General features: G+C 45.6%; 1 protein-coding gene across 1 annotated transcript in view; it reads left to right on the plus strand.

The window, feature by feature from the left end:
* carmil3 (capping protein regulator and myosin 1 linker 3) overlaps positions 1-14627 on the plus strand; it is a gene marked incomplete at its 3' end in the record, with an annotated part of 107701 nt that overhangs the window by 13506 nt on the left and 79568 nt on the right. Inside the window, exons 3-8 of the mRNA XM_084056917.1 lie at positions 4633-4683; positions 5140-5199; positions 6145-6266; positions 9230-9324; positions 11046-11116; positions 11406-11479. Of these exons, the coding sequence (XP_083913043.1) occupies positions 4633-4683; positions 5140-5199; positions 6145-6266; positions 9230-9324; positions 11046-11116; positions 11406-11479 (473 nt within the window). The remainder of the gene's footprint in view (positions 1-4632; positions 4684-5139; positions 5200-6144; positions 6267-9229; positions 9325-11045; positions 11117-11405; positions 11480-14627) is intronic.

Genomic DNA, 14627 nt, shown 5'->3' on the forward strand with positions numbered 1-14627 from the left:
GGTTGAATGATGGCAGGGTTGTGTGTTCTTGATATGAGGATCACCTGGGTGATATTACAGAATACAGACTGCCTTACTTTGCGTGTGTGTGCAGCGCGCGCGCGCAATTGTGCATGTATGCGTGCACGTGTGTGAGAAAGAGAGTGACAAAAAGTGACAGTGACAGGAAGAGAGACCGACAGTACAGCTGCCCCTGGTCGTGTGTGTGTGTGTGTGTGACTGTGTGTATATGTGAGAGAGAGAGTGTGTGTGTGTGTTTGTGTGTGTGTGTGTGTGAGACGATGAGAGATGGAGGCTATATAGTGTCATGGAGTTTGTGTACACTGTACTGTGCATTCCAAAGCTCATAATACACAACCATACGACAGGGATAGTGTGGCTGTGCAGAAGTGCGGTGGACTTATGCAAATATGTTTATCTGTGTGTGTCGGAATGTTTCTGGATTTGAGCATGGTAGTATGTGTGTGTCCGTGTGTGTTTTAAAATACCCTTGTGTCTGAGCCAGAGATGGCACGGGTGGCCAGGTCTGGCACTGATCCTTGGCCTGGTCCCTCAGAGGCAGTAACACCCCCCCCCCCCCCAGAAACACACACACACACACACACACACACACACACACACACACACACACACACACACACACACACACACACACACACACACACACACAGGATCTAGAGACACACTTTGATTTGTGCCATCTCGTTTGAAGTGCAAGACCCAGCGCTTGACAGCTTATGATTAATATAAGCCCCCGCCTTGCGCTGTCTGTGGAGCATGCATACAGTACATACAGACTCGCACATGCCACACATTACATATGCTACCTAGTACACACACACACACACACACACACACACACACACACACACACACACACACACACACACACACACACACACACACACACACACACACACACCCCTAACAATCTGGCTCTTTGAACTTGTGCCTCTGACGTTGTGCCACCAAGGCAAAGGCAACCTACACCTCTCCCCCTCATCACCCTCCTCTCTTGATCTCCGATCCTCCATTGATATACACAACACACACACACACACACACACACACACACACACACACACACACACACACCACACACACACACACACACACACACACACACACACACACACACACACTTTGTCTGTCCATTTACTTCCCCTTCATCTCCCATTCAAGATAGTGAACCCACCAGCGTGGCGGCGGCCGGCCGGGTCGTAGAGTCGACTATCTCATCTCGGAGGATAATCTTTCTTCTTCTTTCAGCCACCATCCGATCGTCTTGGCAGGGGGAGTCATCTCATCTATCTCCTGGGATGAAATCACCTTTGTGACTGATCCCCCGATGAAAGGGCCTTCAGAGAGAGAGAGACAGACAGAAGCAGGCATCAAATCTGACTGCTCTGTATTCAAATTTGGCAGTTCGTATTGGGTGCCAGAGCGTTTGCATCACTATTCCGGGGGCATCATTCGCTATAAATAGCAGATCTAGTTGTGAGATTGGCTATTTTTGGCAAAGAGATTTGGTGAAGACGGAAAAAAGCAGTCCAGGTACAGGAAACAGTCAAGTCTGTTTCTAAAGGGTTTAAGACAGTGGTTAAGCCGAATTTGGGCCATTTGATTCCCATTTGCGGATGTTATGCTTCAAGTACAGCCTTTTTATTGAGTACCAAATTTCTGAGATGTCTCACTACTATTAGAGAGAGAGGACTCCGGCTTTCCTTCTTTTAATGTGAAGTCTAGATGTCTTGCTTTTTCTTCACCAACAGCTCAATTATCTCACCTCTCTCTGGTGCTGAAAATAGCCAATCTAAAAGTATAATCAAGTGGTCAAGCGTTACCATGCTTGTACGACTTTCGGCTTTCACCAAAAATAACCATCAGGAGCGTTGATTGTGCTCCGATGATATCTTCATAACAGACTGTAAAATGATCAGCAAGAGTGAAGGCCCACGTGAGCAACCTTGCTCAGCTTTTGGTCAGAGATCAAATATGAGATCAAATATGCGCACGTCAGACGGACCTGCATTATTGATGTGTCTGTTTATGTGGAGGGACTGTTATTTTCAGTCCCTCCATCCCTCCCTCTGTCTCTTGTCTCCGCCTCAATCTACTCGAGGCCGTGTGAAACTCCCGCTCTTCTCTGATTGACTGATTGTTACTTTTTAACTCTGAGAGAGTAAAAATGTACTCAGAGATAAATGAACACAAGATTTGGCTGTGTTTAAACACGTCAAGGGAGTGTGATTGTGCTACCAATACTTTTTTTGTTCAATAGAGCTCTCTAGAGCAGTTGTTCTCAAACATTTTCATGTCAAGGACCCCCAACTTGATACAGTATGTATTTGGCCAGGACCACAGACCCCCATTTGTAAATATTTTGTGCCAGGGAGTGGGACCTCATAAGAAGAGATTTGTCAAGATTAGTCAACTTCTTTCAAAAATAACTCATGCTTGTAGATTTGCTTTTTTCAAATAGCCGAAATATAAAGTAGGGCTTAACTCATTCAGTGCCATTGACGTGTTTGACGTGTTTTTCCGCATAGGCCCAACGTGCCAATGACGTGTTTTTGGAAAAACGTTCAGAACCCAAGATAACGTGATCCGAAGATTTACTGCTCCATTCACTTCTTGGTTAACTTATTACTTAGAAATGCTGTATCTCGGCTCATGTGTACTTTTTTTTTTACTATGTATTTTTGGCCGAGACATGCTATTTTCAAAGGCGAACGGGAGGTCGCACTGACATATTTTTTCCCGTGGAAGCATAGTGAAACCCTCTGTGATTAGCAACCATCAGGGTATCGATCATACTGGAGCTAAATATTCTGTGACTACTTGAAAAGGTTAGAAAAATCTAAAAATCACTGGCACTGTACGCAATTCTTTTTTTATTTACTTGGCACTGTGTGTGTGTGTGTGTGTGTGTGTGTGTGTGTGTGTGTGTGTGTGTGTGTGTGTGTGTGTGTGTGTGTGTGTGTGTGTGTGTGTGTGTGTGTGTGCGCGCACGGTGGATAGCGGAGGTTGGCGTCGTGCATATGACCCCCCTCGTCCCCCATTTCTCTTTCATCTTCAGCCTCTTTCTCAACCTTTTTTCGTCTCGTCTCTGTGTCTGTCCCTGCGGGGGCCCATTGGGGACGTCCCTTTAAGTTTAGGACACCAGGGCTGATCTGCTAGGGGCCGGCGCGCCACAGCACGGTGTACGAGGGGATTCCAAAAACTCTTTTAATGGGTGTAAATGTGGTCTCTCTTTCACCCCAGGGCCTCCTCCACTCCTTCCGTCTCTCTCTCTCTCGCTCTCTCGCTCTCTCGCTCTCTCGCTCTCTCTCTCTCTCCCTTTCTCCCTGTCTCTCTCTCTCTCTCTCTCTCTCCTTCTCTGTCTCTCGCCGTCTCTCTCTATCCGTTTGGTTTTCTTGCTGCCTCTCTCTCTGTGCCACTCAGCGGGGTGCCATTACTGATTCTGCACGGCGAGGCCTTGAGGAATTGAAAGCGACAGTGCAGAAAAGAAGGAGAAGAGAGAAACTGTGGGGGAGGAAGGTGGAATGGGAGGTGTTAAGATGGGAGGGAGGCACTCTGGGGAGTGGAGAGGGGCAGACAGGGCACCGTGGCACACTGGGGGAGGTGTGTGTGTGTGTGAGTGAGGGGCGGGTGAAAGGAGATGGAGGGATTAAAGTTGGAGATTGTAGAAGGACTAACATATTTCCATGGAGATCGAGACCAGGGGGGCGGCCAGATGGACGAGACCAGCATGGAATTTTGTCAGAGAGAGAGAGGGAGAGAGAGAATGAAAGGGAGAGCGAATGAGAGAGGGAGAGAGACAGACAGACAGACAGACAGAGAGAGACTCCAAGGCAGGGAGAGGTGGAGGAATGAAGAGAATGCAGAGTGAGAGTGATAGATGCAGTGTTCATGGTTGGTTGGGAGGAATATGCTAATTGTGGATTTTTTTGAATTATGAATGTGATTAATTATCCAGGCAGATACGAATTGTATTTACGTTTTTTTCTCTCACACTCTGCACCCCAGACTACTTTTAAATGTTAATCATTGGGTGAAACCAGACTCACCCCCCACCCCCACCTCCTCCTCCTCCCCCTCCCTCCCTCCCCCTCTCTCTCAGCTCCTTATCTTGCCATTAACTCCTCTCTTGACACATTGAGGGATCTGTTGAGTAAAGAGCTATTTAGTGATGAACCGCTGCTCCAACAATACGAGTCGGCACAATAAATTGCTCTGTCGTGACCGACTAAATCCTGCGTATTTGGTTTCATTTCTGGGACACGCGCGTGTGACGCGCATGTGAGCTCACATGGGTATGCTATGCACATATACTGTACCCACACATGTACTTTCACACACCTATGCACACACGCACGCATCCACTCGTACGTACACACACACAAATGTGCACGGACTAACTCAAACAGACATGCACAAGCATCATTAGTCAGCTAACGTCTAGAGTGCTTAACATGAGTTACGAGGCATTCAAATGAACCTCGGCAATGATTTGCTCTCTTTACAGGGTGTTTGTGCTGTGCTATATTTTGCCGCGATTTGCATTTGCATTTGTTTTTCACTGCTCTTGACAGTGAAATGTGTTTCCCTCCCCCCTCCCCCCTCCCCCAGGTCCTGGCAACATGGAGGCTGTATCTATTCGCTGTCAAAGTGCCCACCAAGGTAAAATGTCTCCCTCTGAAGGGAGTTTTATCGCTCCCAACGTGCCAATACTGATCTCACGGTAATTTGCAGGAAACCACACACACAAAACGCAGACAAGAGAGACACGAGTGAGTGATTATAATGGAGATGATGAGAGAAACCGTACTGAAGGATGATATGGACACACACACACACACACACACACACACACACACACACACACACACACACACACACACACACACACACACACACACACACACACACACACACACACACACACACACACACACACGCGCACACACACACTGGTGATGAAGGATAGTCTTGCTGATGATGACTTAACACAGAGACAAAGGCCATTGCTATACTGTAATCCTAGTGCAATCCTAGTAATCTTTCAAAAAATGTCATTCTCTTTGTATATACGAAGTTGGCGATTGTTATGTTTGTTCCTTTTGTTATTGTTCACAGATGGAGGTCACCTTCAACTTCTTGGAGATCCGAGCGATGAACACTTATCCAGAGCATCAGGTAATGTTTATGCCTTTTGCTCAGACAGGTTTTGGTTCAAGACGCAAAACCTGTTTTTGCAAATATTCCCACGTGATCTGAAATAAACATGCTTGGTAAAGTGGTGAATGATTAAAGACATAAAAGCCATGATGTCTGATGTTATTGTCAAATATTACAATGAAGATACGGTGGATGGTAAAGGTGAACAAAGGAACTTTTGGCCACTGTGGCACTACTTCAAATAGGTGTGGGGGAGAATGTACATTGAAATGTACAAATGTATGTATACGGGTGGTGCAGGGGTAAAGTTCCTGGCCAACACCAAGGAGATTGGCGTTGGAATCCTCGGCGGTGCCTCTGGCTTGGCCAGGCGCTCCAGTGAACACAATCGGCCGTGTTCGCATGTAGCCGGTTGGGGAATCACGTCTCTGTCACTGCAATAGCAACTCCTACTGGTTGGTCGGGGCACTTGTTCAGCAGGGAGTGGAACCGGGCGAGATGGAGTGTTCCTCCGCACGCGCTACACCCACGTGAAACTGAGGAGGGCGTAGCCGCGTATTGAGCATTATGAGGCAACTTCATCTGTATCAGAGGAGACATGTGGTTGTCTACACCCTCCAGACCTGACGAAGTCCCACACGGGTCGAAACGTGGTCGCCTTAATGAAACTTTTCTACTGGGAGTTACAGAACAGTGTGCGGACTTCCCTTCTTCTCCATTGTCTACACCCTCCCCAAGACCAAAAAGGTAGGAGTTGGCAGTGACGAGGACAATGCACACTTGGGGGGGGGGGGGGGGGGGCTTTTCAACATACTTATTGATCCAACAACACTGTTCATAATTTAAAAAAAATGTAATGTCAACAAAACCAGGAACCACCAGTTCCATTGTTCACCTTTGATTCACACCATCGTTAGTCCTACAATCCCATAACATCATCTCAACATGCTGTATACTCTGTAGGTTGTTATAGATACAGACAAGACCACCTACTCTTTGAGACTGCAGTCCCAGGATCAGCTGGACCACATGGTCAACCACATCAACTACGCCCTCTCCCGGGTCTTCAACAACTCGATATATGCGTAAGCCTTGTCAAGCATCTAAGAAACAAGTCAATTTGTTTGCTCTGTGAGCCATGCAACTCGGACACGTTGGCTGATGTTAACGGTCCTCGACAGTTTGTTGGCACAGAGATGCTGGCTTCAGCAGAGGTCTTTTTTTGCGTGGCGTTGCTCATCAGAAGTCAATTACACTAAAGTCGCAGTACATCCTGTGACCGCGTCACCACTTTGCAGCCAGCAATCTTTTAAACTTAAAGGAGCATTTCGCCCATTTTCAACCTTATCTTCATGTAATAGATTCATGTGCATAACTGTAGTTCCCTTTTCGAGAAGGGGGCATAAACATTTCCTGTTTCGGGTCAGTGTCCCATAGCTTCATTTGATTGGCTCAGCAGCGGATTTGAACACGACACCTTCATGTGTGTTTCCCGTTCAAATCCATTGCCAGTCAAATTAAGCTATGAGAAATTGACCCGGAACAGGAAATGTTTATGCTTCTTCTGGAACATGGAACTACAGTTATGCACAGATCCTATTGGTCCTCACTAATGCTCATTATAAGATGGCACCATTTCTGTTTACTCGCTCTGCATCTCAGTGGTGTGCTAAGGACAGTTCAGAAAACCTGCCTACCAATGACATCATCAATGGGTATAGCAAGCTAATAGAAGCATCAGCCTTTCTCTTCCTGGAAAGTTAGCACGCTGAAATAGAAGCCATTGTTCTTGCATTAAAAAAACGGTTTTAAATCTTGTTTGAAATTACCAAAGCTGGCGACCAATGATGTCATTGGTAGGCAGATTTCTGAACTTCCCTCAGCCCTCCTCTGAGACACAGAGCGAGTAGTCAGAAACGATGCCATCTTATAAAGAGAATAGTGAGGACCAATTATATGAAGACGTGGTTGAAAATGAGTGAAGTGCTCCTTTAAATCGAGCGAACAGTCCGACGGTTAGTATAAGTGTTTGTCACCTTATCGTGGGTGACATTAGTAGTGTTTTTGTTAGACATATTTTCATGTAATCAGTACATTATTACAGGTGTCAGTTTGCACTAAAGAACAGCTCATTGTTATTTTAAACGTATTTTAAATATGTCTTTGTATAATAGAGGGCAAGCAGTACCAGCAGTTCACAAAAGCACTGAGCAGACCTGAGCCACTCTCTCAGCTCTGCAATCAAAAAGACATTCTCAAACAAAAGGAGGACAAATAGCCATAATCCTCAGAGAGCATTATGGAGCATAGATGAAAAAAAAGAGCATAGATGAAGCATCACAGAGCAGCTTAAAGTGCTAGAAACTTTGTTTCCTCAGTTATGGTAGGTGAAAAAACAAGGAAAGTGAGAGTGCACCTCCCTCTCCGGTGGGTAACATCACAAGGTTTTAGTGTGCCCCAGCTATTGACCTGAGCAAGACTATCACCACACTCTATCATCTCTCCAAATGGCTCTTTTCCATCAGAGCCACAGCAGATGATTGCCTGTAGCGAGGACATTTAAACAGGATACAGAGAGTGGGGGAAGGCTGAAGGGAGAAGCGTGAGGCTCTTATTCCGTGGCCTTGTAACTGATTTGCACCAGTGTATTGAAGTATGTACTGTAGCTAGCATATCAATAGCAAGGACGTATGCACACGCACGCACGCACGCACGCACACACGCACGCACACACTCAGGCATATGCTTGAGAGATAGCTGATGACTGCCGAGATAAAGTAAGGATTAAGGTCATGGATGTGGTTAGGTGTTGAGCTTTATTTGTTGGCAAATGGGATTAAGTATCTTACACGCTGAATGCTATACCAGTGAGCAAAGTCATGTTATGATTCCACTCCTGATCCTTGACCTGCCAAAAGCTTAGAAAAGGAATACGAAAGCAGAAATATTGCATTATAGATGTATCAGGTTCAGGCATTCTGTATGCAGCTGTCTAAGAAGCGTTCAGTCCCAAAGCTGTATTATGAACTTTTAACCGCACACTGCACCTTTTTATTAAATGCAATGAATTACATCTCCACTACAAATTAGCCGGCAATGTAGCTTCCTGTTAGGCAGCAAATTAGACAGCCCTCAAAAGGTTTGCCTCATTTAATTGCCTAGGCCCACAGCGTCCTTGAAGATTTTATACAATTTAACCAGGTAAGGTGAACATATTGAAAGTAATGTTCCAAGTGTACGGTGGGGGGACAGTCATTGTATGGAGTCATTGTACATTCAGACTGAGAGCTGCCAGTCGTACAGTCATTTTATTAGCCATATGAAAAAATATGTATGGTGCTGTAGATGTTTAGTGTGTACATGACTCCAGGGATCTCCAAAATCTGTAGGAGGAGTAGCAAGTAGCAAGTTCTGAGGAAAATATAGTTAGGCAATAATGGGTGAGGTTTATATGGGGAATTGTATGACCTATTGGTTCAAGGGCCAAGATATAAAAAATATATATAAAGTAGGCTGTTCTAGTGCTACCATGAGGCTGATTAGAACATTTCGGGTGGAGTGACTTCCTTGGCCTAGTGGTAGTGTGGACAAAAGTTTGCAAGATTAGTTCTGAATGGACAGACAAGACACACACACATTGTGTTTCTGATGTAGGCTACGTGTTCAAAGATACGATAAACAGTATGCTGAACGTAAACCGTTACTGGTTACTCTGAACTGAAAAAGAAGAAAGAAAGAAAAAAAAAACGGTGACTAACACAACCAGTCCATTTTAAACTTTGACAGATTGACAGAGACAACATGGTGAGTGAGTCAAGAAAAGACTGTGAGACCATTGCTCCAATTAGAAAGAAATCACATGCTCTCAATGGTACCACAGTGTGTTCTGGCACACAGACTACAGACTCTCCTGCCCCCCCGTCTCTTCCATAGCAAGGAGGCCTGGGAGGTCCAAACCCACTTCAAGCCCAACCGACTATGAGTACTACGGTCTGTCCATATCGCATCCTGTCAGCTGTTAGTCGTCTCTCTCTCTGCCCTCTTTCAGGCCACCTATCTGTCGAGCTGAGGGAGACCTCTCTGATGGAGTTCATAAGTTTTCACCAAATTCGGAAACTTCACTAGAGACGCAGAAAACATGTGGTGAGTCACCTTGCAAGCATATGCACGCACGCACGCACGCACGCACACACACAAGGGCTCTTGTTTGAGTACGGTTACGTGCTGACTGACTCACTCACTTGGAATAACAGATGGAATACAATTATACTTGCCGTTGATGGCTCCGCTCTTAAGATGTTCCCTAATCTTAGCTAAGCAGCATGGTAAGCGAAATCAGGGAACGAACGCTATGCATAACCCCCATGGGTATACAAGAGCGGGCCCAAAGCAAGACATTAAATAAGTTTAACTGGAGCCATGCAGAACTTGAATTCCAGTTTAACTTTAGAGCCATGCAAACATGAATTCCAGTTCCACTCTAGAGCCATGCAAACATTGAATATCAGTTTACTCAAGAACCATGTAAACATGAATTTCAGTTTAGCATTTCAGTTTAACTTGCAATGCAAGACTCTGAACTAGAAGATGGAGGCTGGGCTGGTGGAGGCAAGCCTTGCCAGCACCAGCACCACCAGCAGCGTGTGTGTGGCAGCAATTGAATTGCAGAAATCCAGTGTAGGCCATATTTAAATGGATTGCCTTGTTGTAATAAGCTGCTATTGGAGTGTAGAAAAGCATGTTTAAAAACAATCAGCAGACTGACAGCTGATTACAGCATGGGGCACGGTTGACTCCCGTGTCCTGCATGAACTAAGGTGTGCTTCATTCATTCACCCACTCACTCACTCATTGACAAACTCACTTATTCCCTCACTGGCAAACTCACACTCACTCGCTCACTGGCAAACGCTCGCTCGCTCACTCACTCACTCATTCGCACATCAAATATTATTTTCGACTTTCTTGCCTAAGTAGGTCAGAAGATCATATTTTTTGGGGTGCATTTCCTTTTCTGCTAGTAATCCTATTAATCTACAATGAGCACTCTTTCATGGTGCAGCACTTTCATCTCACTGTCATGTGTACAGCTACCCTTTCATCTTGCCTCTTTCGCTCTCATTTACTATAATCGTTTTATGACTCTTAACTAGGGGTGTGCCGATATATCGTCCCGCGATATATCGCGATACGTTTTCGCGACGATATGTATCGTTTTGGAAAAAAAAAATATCGTTTTTTTTTTTTTTTTTTTACAATCATAATAATTAGGCATGCAAACGGCCCCGAAGTGAAAAGAGTGACAACATGTTTTTTTTTCGGGTCAGGTGTCATACTATTTGGATTCAAAACGGCTATTGTAGCTGAAAAGCTACAAGTTTGCATGTCTGAATAATGCAAAAACAGAATTATTTGTTTGCATTTTCTTTTTTTCTCCTCCATATATTTTCATAATAAAAAAAGTGCGTATCGTATCGTATCGAAATCGTATCGAAGTTGTGAGCCAAATATCGTATCGTATCGTTTCGTGAAATTAGTGTATCGGCACACCCCTACTCTTAACCTCTCCTTACCTGTCTTCACTTCTTTACTATTCTCTCCTTATGTTTCACAACTCTGCTTTCTTTCCTACTTCATCTATACTCTTCTCCTTGCTTCTCATCTGAGATTGTCTCTCTTCACATCTCTTCTACCCCCCCCCCCCCCCCCATACGCACGCGCGCACACACACACACACACACACACACACACACACACACACCACATCCTCCTGTCTTCACACCACATTTCTCCCCTTGAAATCCTATTACTCTTCTCTGCCAATTTGACGTCTCTTCTCTTTCTCTTCTTGTTTTGTGTTTCAGGTGGTTTTTCTGAGACCTATGCAGCTCTGTGTGACTACAATGGGATTGGCTGCAAGGAGGAAGTGCAGTGGGTAAGAACCCCAATACACACTGTACAAAACCACTTCACTGTCAGTGTTCTCTTCATGCCCTACTGGGTGCAGTAAATTAAGCATTCAAAAGCAGTGCTTTCATTACATTCTCACTTCTCCCCACACAAAAAAAAACAGAAATATTGTTTCTGTCTCATTTACCTCCCCTCTTTCTTGTCTCTCTGTCTCTGTCTCTCTGTCTCTTTCTGTCTTTGTCTCTGTCTCTGTCTCTGTCTCTGTCTCTCTCTGTCTCTCTCTGTCTCTCTCTCTCTCGTTGTCTATTCTCCAGGATGTCGACACCATATATCACTCTCAGGACAACAGGGAATTCAACCTACTGGACTTCAGCCATCTTGACAGCAGGTGAGGTCACACACTGGGGCTCCATTTTCAGATGCTGTTTACGGTGCCGCTTAAAAACACTGAGTCTGCAGTCCTGGCTGAGGGGGACAGGTCAGCCAGGGTGCAATCTTCGAACCCATCGCCAAATAAAAAGGAAAAACAGCGCCCTCTGCTGTTTTTTACTCTTTCACTTGGCTCTGGGGGGAGTTAAATGGAGCACCCTTGCGCAAGGAAACCGGGGTTTTTGGTCTGCGCTCAGCGCTCCACTTCCGGTGGTGCGCTTATGTTTTCATTCCCACTAACAATATTTCTACACGGAACACTAACACAACTTCTCCCAGAGAACATGGATTCTTGAGAGATTAGCCAGGGTGTGGTAAGGGAAGGGAGGGACAGACGTCTTGCTTTAGCTGATTCATGTGTGCTCGATGGGGTGTAGATCATGTCCTTAAGGTACAGGGCTGCCATGCCCTTCCTTGATTGTCTTGTTGGTCGTCACCACTGTTTTGAACTGGAGAGGAAGCCAGTGAAGACCAGGCGTGCCGCGGCATTCTGGGTCAGTTGTAGGGATTGTGCATGCCGGCAGAACAGCAAGGAGGGTGTTGCAAACAGTCAGGCCTGGAGATGACTGAGGCTTATAAGGAGCTGGGCAGACTACTTCTTGAGGAAGGGTCTGATACTCCAGATGCTGCAAAGTGCAAACCTACATGATTGAGTGATCATTGCAATTTGTGCCTTGAAGGACAGCTTTCTTTATTTCTTTTTCCTTTATTTATTCATGGAAGCCCATTGAGAACAAGCTCTCTTTCTCAAGGACGCCCTGATTACTGGGACCACTGACCCGGACCACTTCCAGGTTCTTGGCAGTTTGAAAAGGAGCCTCAATGAAAATGGAAAGAGCCTGCAGGGAGCAAGATTTTTCCAGGGAAGAAAAGAAGCTCAGTCTTGTCTGTTGCTGAGCTTGAGGTGGTGGAAAGACATCCGCTGTGAGATGTCAGCCAGGTATGCAGCGGCATACACTTCAACCTGTGTGGCAGAGGGAGAGGAGTAGAAAAAGTGTCATCTGCATAACAGTGATAGGAGACCCTGTGAGCAGAGATGACAGAGCCAATGGATATGGTTTAAAGCAGGGGTCTTCAGCATTTTTTCAGGCCAAGGACCCCCTAGCTGAGAGAGAGATGAAGCAGGGTCCCCCACTGCAAATTGTATAGAATTGTGTTGCAGATTACACTTTTTCATAGATAGATTCATAGACTTGTTTGACAGCATTATCAATGTGAATGCTACACAATGTGTAGCGTTGAGTTGGCTTCATGTTAATGTGTATTTTGTTTTATGTGACAGTTAACCACTTAAAACCTAAACACTATTTGGTCTGCTCTTTATTCCCTCTACACCAAACCTCTTTGCCGAAACTAGCCGATCTACAAGCTCACAATGCTTCGCAGCGCGAGGCGTTGTGAGCTTGTACTATTTTTGGATAACGTTCCCTTCAGAATAGGGAGGCTAGGGTTCAAGTGGTTAATGTAAAAACAAGAAAATCCTATCACAGAAAGATTTGGCGGACCCCCTGTTGTAACTCTGAGGACCGCCTAGGGGTCCCGGATCCCCTGTTGAAGATCCCTGGTTTAAAGAGAGAAAGAAAAGAAGGGGACCCCAGGCAAGAGGTTATGAGGGGATGAAACCAAACCTCTCAGTGAAACCTGGAAGGGTCAGATCAGTCAGGTAGGAGAAAAATCCCCTGAGTGCTCTCCCAGTGATATACCATTGTCAGAAGTGGTGTCTATAGGAGAAGCTAATGGCTGACACTTTCAATGGCTGCAGAGTGCAGACAGGTCAAGAAGGATGAGGGCTGAGGAGTGGGAGGCAGCCTGGGCAGCTTGTAGTGCATCTGTGACTGTGAGGAGTGCTGTTTCAGTGAAATGGGCATGTTTGAAATTCCACAATACTGGTTGGGCTCCAAAAGGTTCTGTGACAGATGGAGAGAAAGCTGACTAGAAACAACTCATTCAAGAGCTTTGGAGAGGAAGAATTGATACTGGTCTGTAGTTATTGACGTCAGGATGGTCAAGAGTTGCTTTCTTGAGGAGTGGAGTAATTCTGGCTGTCTTGAAGCCTGGGGATGTTATTGATGTGTTGATGTTGTTCCTTCTCTCCTTCACTCTCTCCATCTTTCACTATCTCACATTCTTCACCCTCCCTCTTTCCTCCGCTCTCTCATTCTTCCTCTCCCTTTCACTTTCTTATTTCTTTTAATCTTTCCCTCTCCCTTTTACTGAATCCCTTAGCTCTCTCCTCTGCTCTTTCTTAGTCTCTCTCTCTCTCTCTCTCTCTGTGCTAATGTCTTCAGTCAGTATGTCAGAAGTTGGGGAAGGAATGGGGGGATGATAAGCTTGTCAGAGTGTGGGAGCACTGAGGCACACAGCACACACTGCAGAGATGGTGTTACACCTCCCTCAGTGCACCATAATAGGACTTCCCCTCTCCTCCCTCTCCTCCCTCTCCCTAGTGGCATCTCTAAAATCAACTTCCTCTCTTCATCTTGTCTCTTGACGTCCAAACATATTGAGAGTTCATGTGGCACTAGAGTGTCGGGGCTCATAAAGAGATGTGACAAAGAAATGTGAGTTGCTAATTAGGACACGTCACAATCGTGAAGTTTTAGTTGATGATTAATTCATTAATGATCTAATTGTGTTTTTGGCATTGAACACTTCTTACAAAAAATACACTTCTGTTTGCCTTTTAGGCTTTTAAACACAAGTTGTAGATATGACAAATAACTTTATACAAGGCTATTACCGAAATGACTGACAATGAATAAATGTCCTATGGCCAAAACAAGCCATATACTAATACAAGCTCACCGACGCAATGCTTTGTGGGGGCACGGTGGTGCAGTCGGTAGCGCTGTCGCCTCACAGCTAGAAGGTCCTGGGTTCGATTCCCGCCGGGGACTCTGTGTGGAGTTTGCATGTTCTCCCCACGTCTCCTAGGGTAGTTAATAGCCTCACAAAAACATGTAGTAATCCTGGTCGCTATACCGCCTCCCCCATGACAGCCGGGGCGCCTGATGGAGGGGAAGGGAACTGGTTGGAATAACTTGTTCCTTCCACGCGCTACGTCCAACCACGGAAACCCCCCCCTGCCAGGTGACAAGAAGGTCAGT

Source organism: Gymnoscopelus microlampas, assembly GCF_963454915.1.
Source record: "Gymnoscopelus microlampas genome assembly, chromosome: 5".
Lineage (NCBI taxonomy): Eukaryota > Metazoa > Chordata > Actinopteri > Myctophiformes > Myctophidae > Gymnoscopelus > Gymnoscopelus microlampas.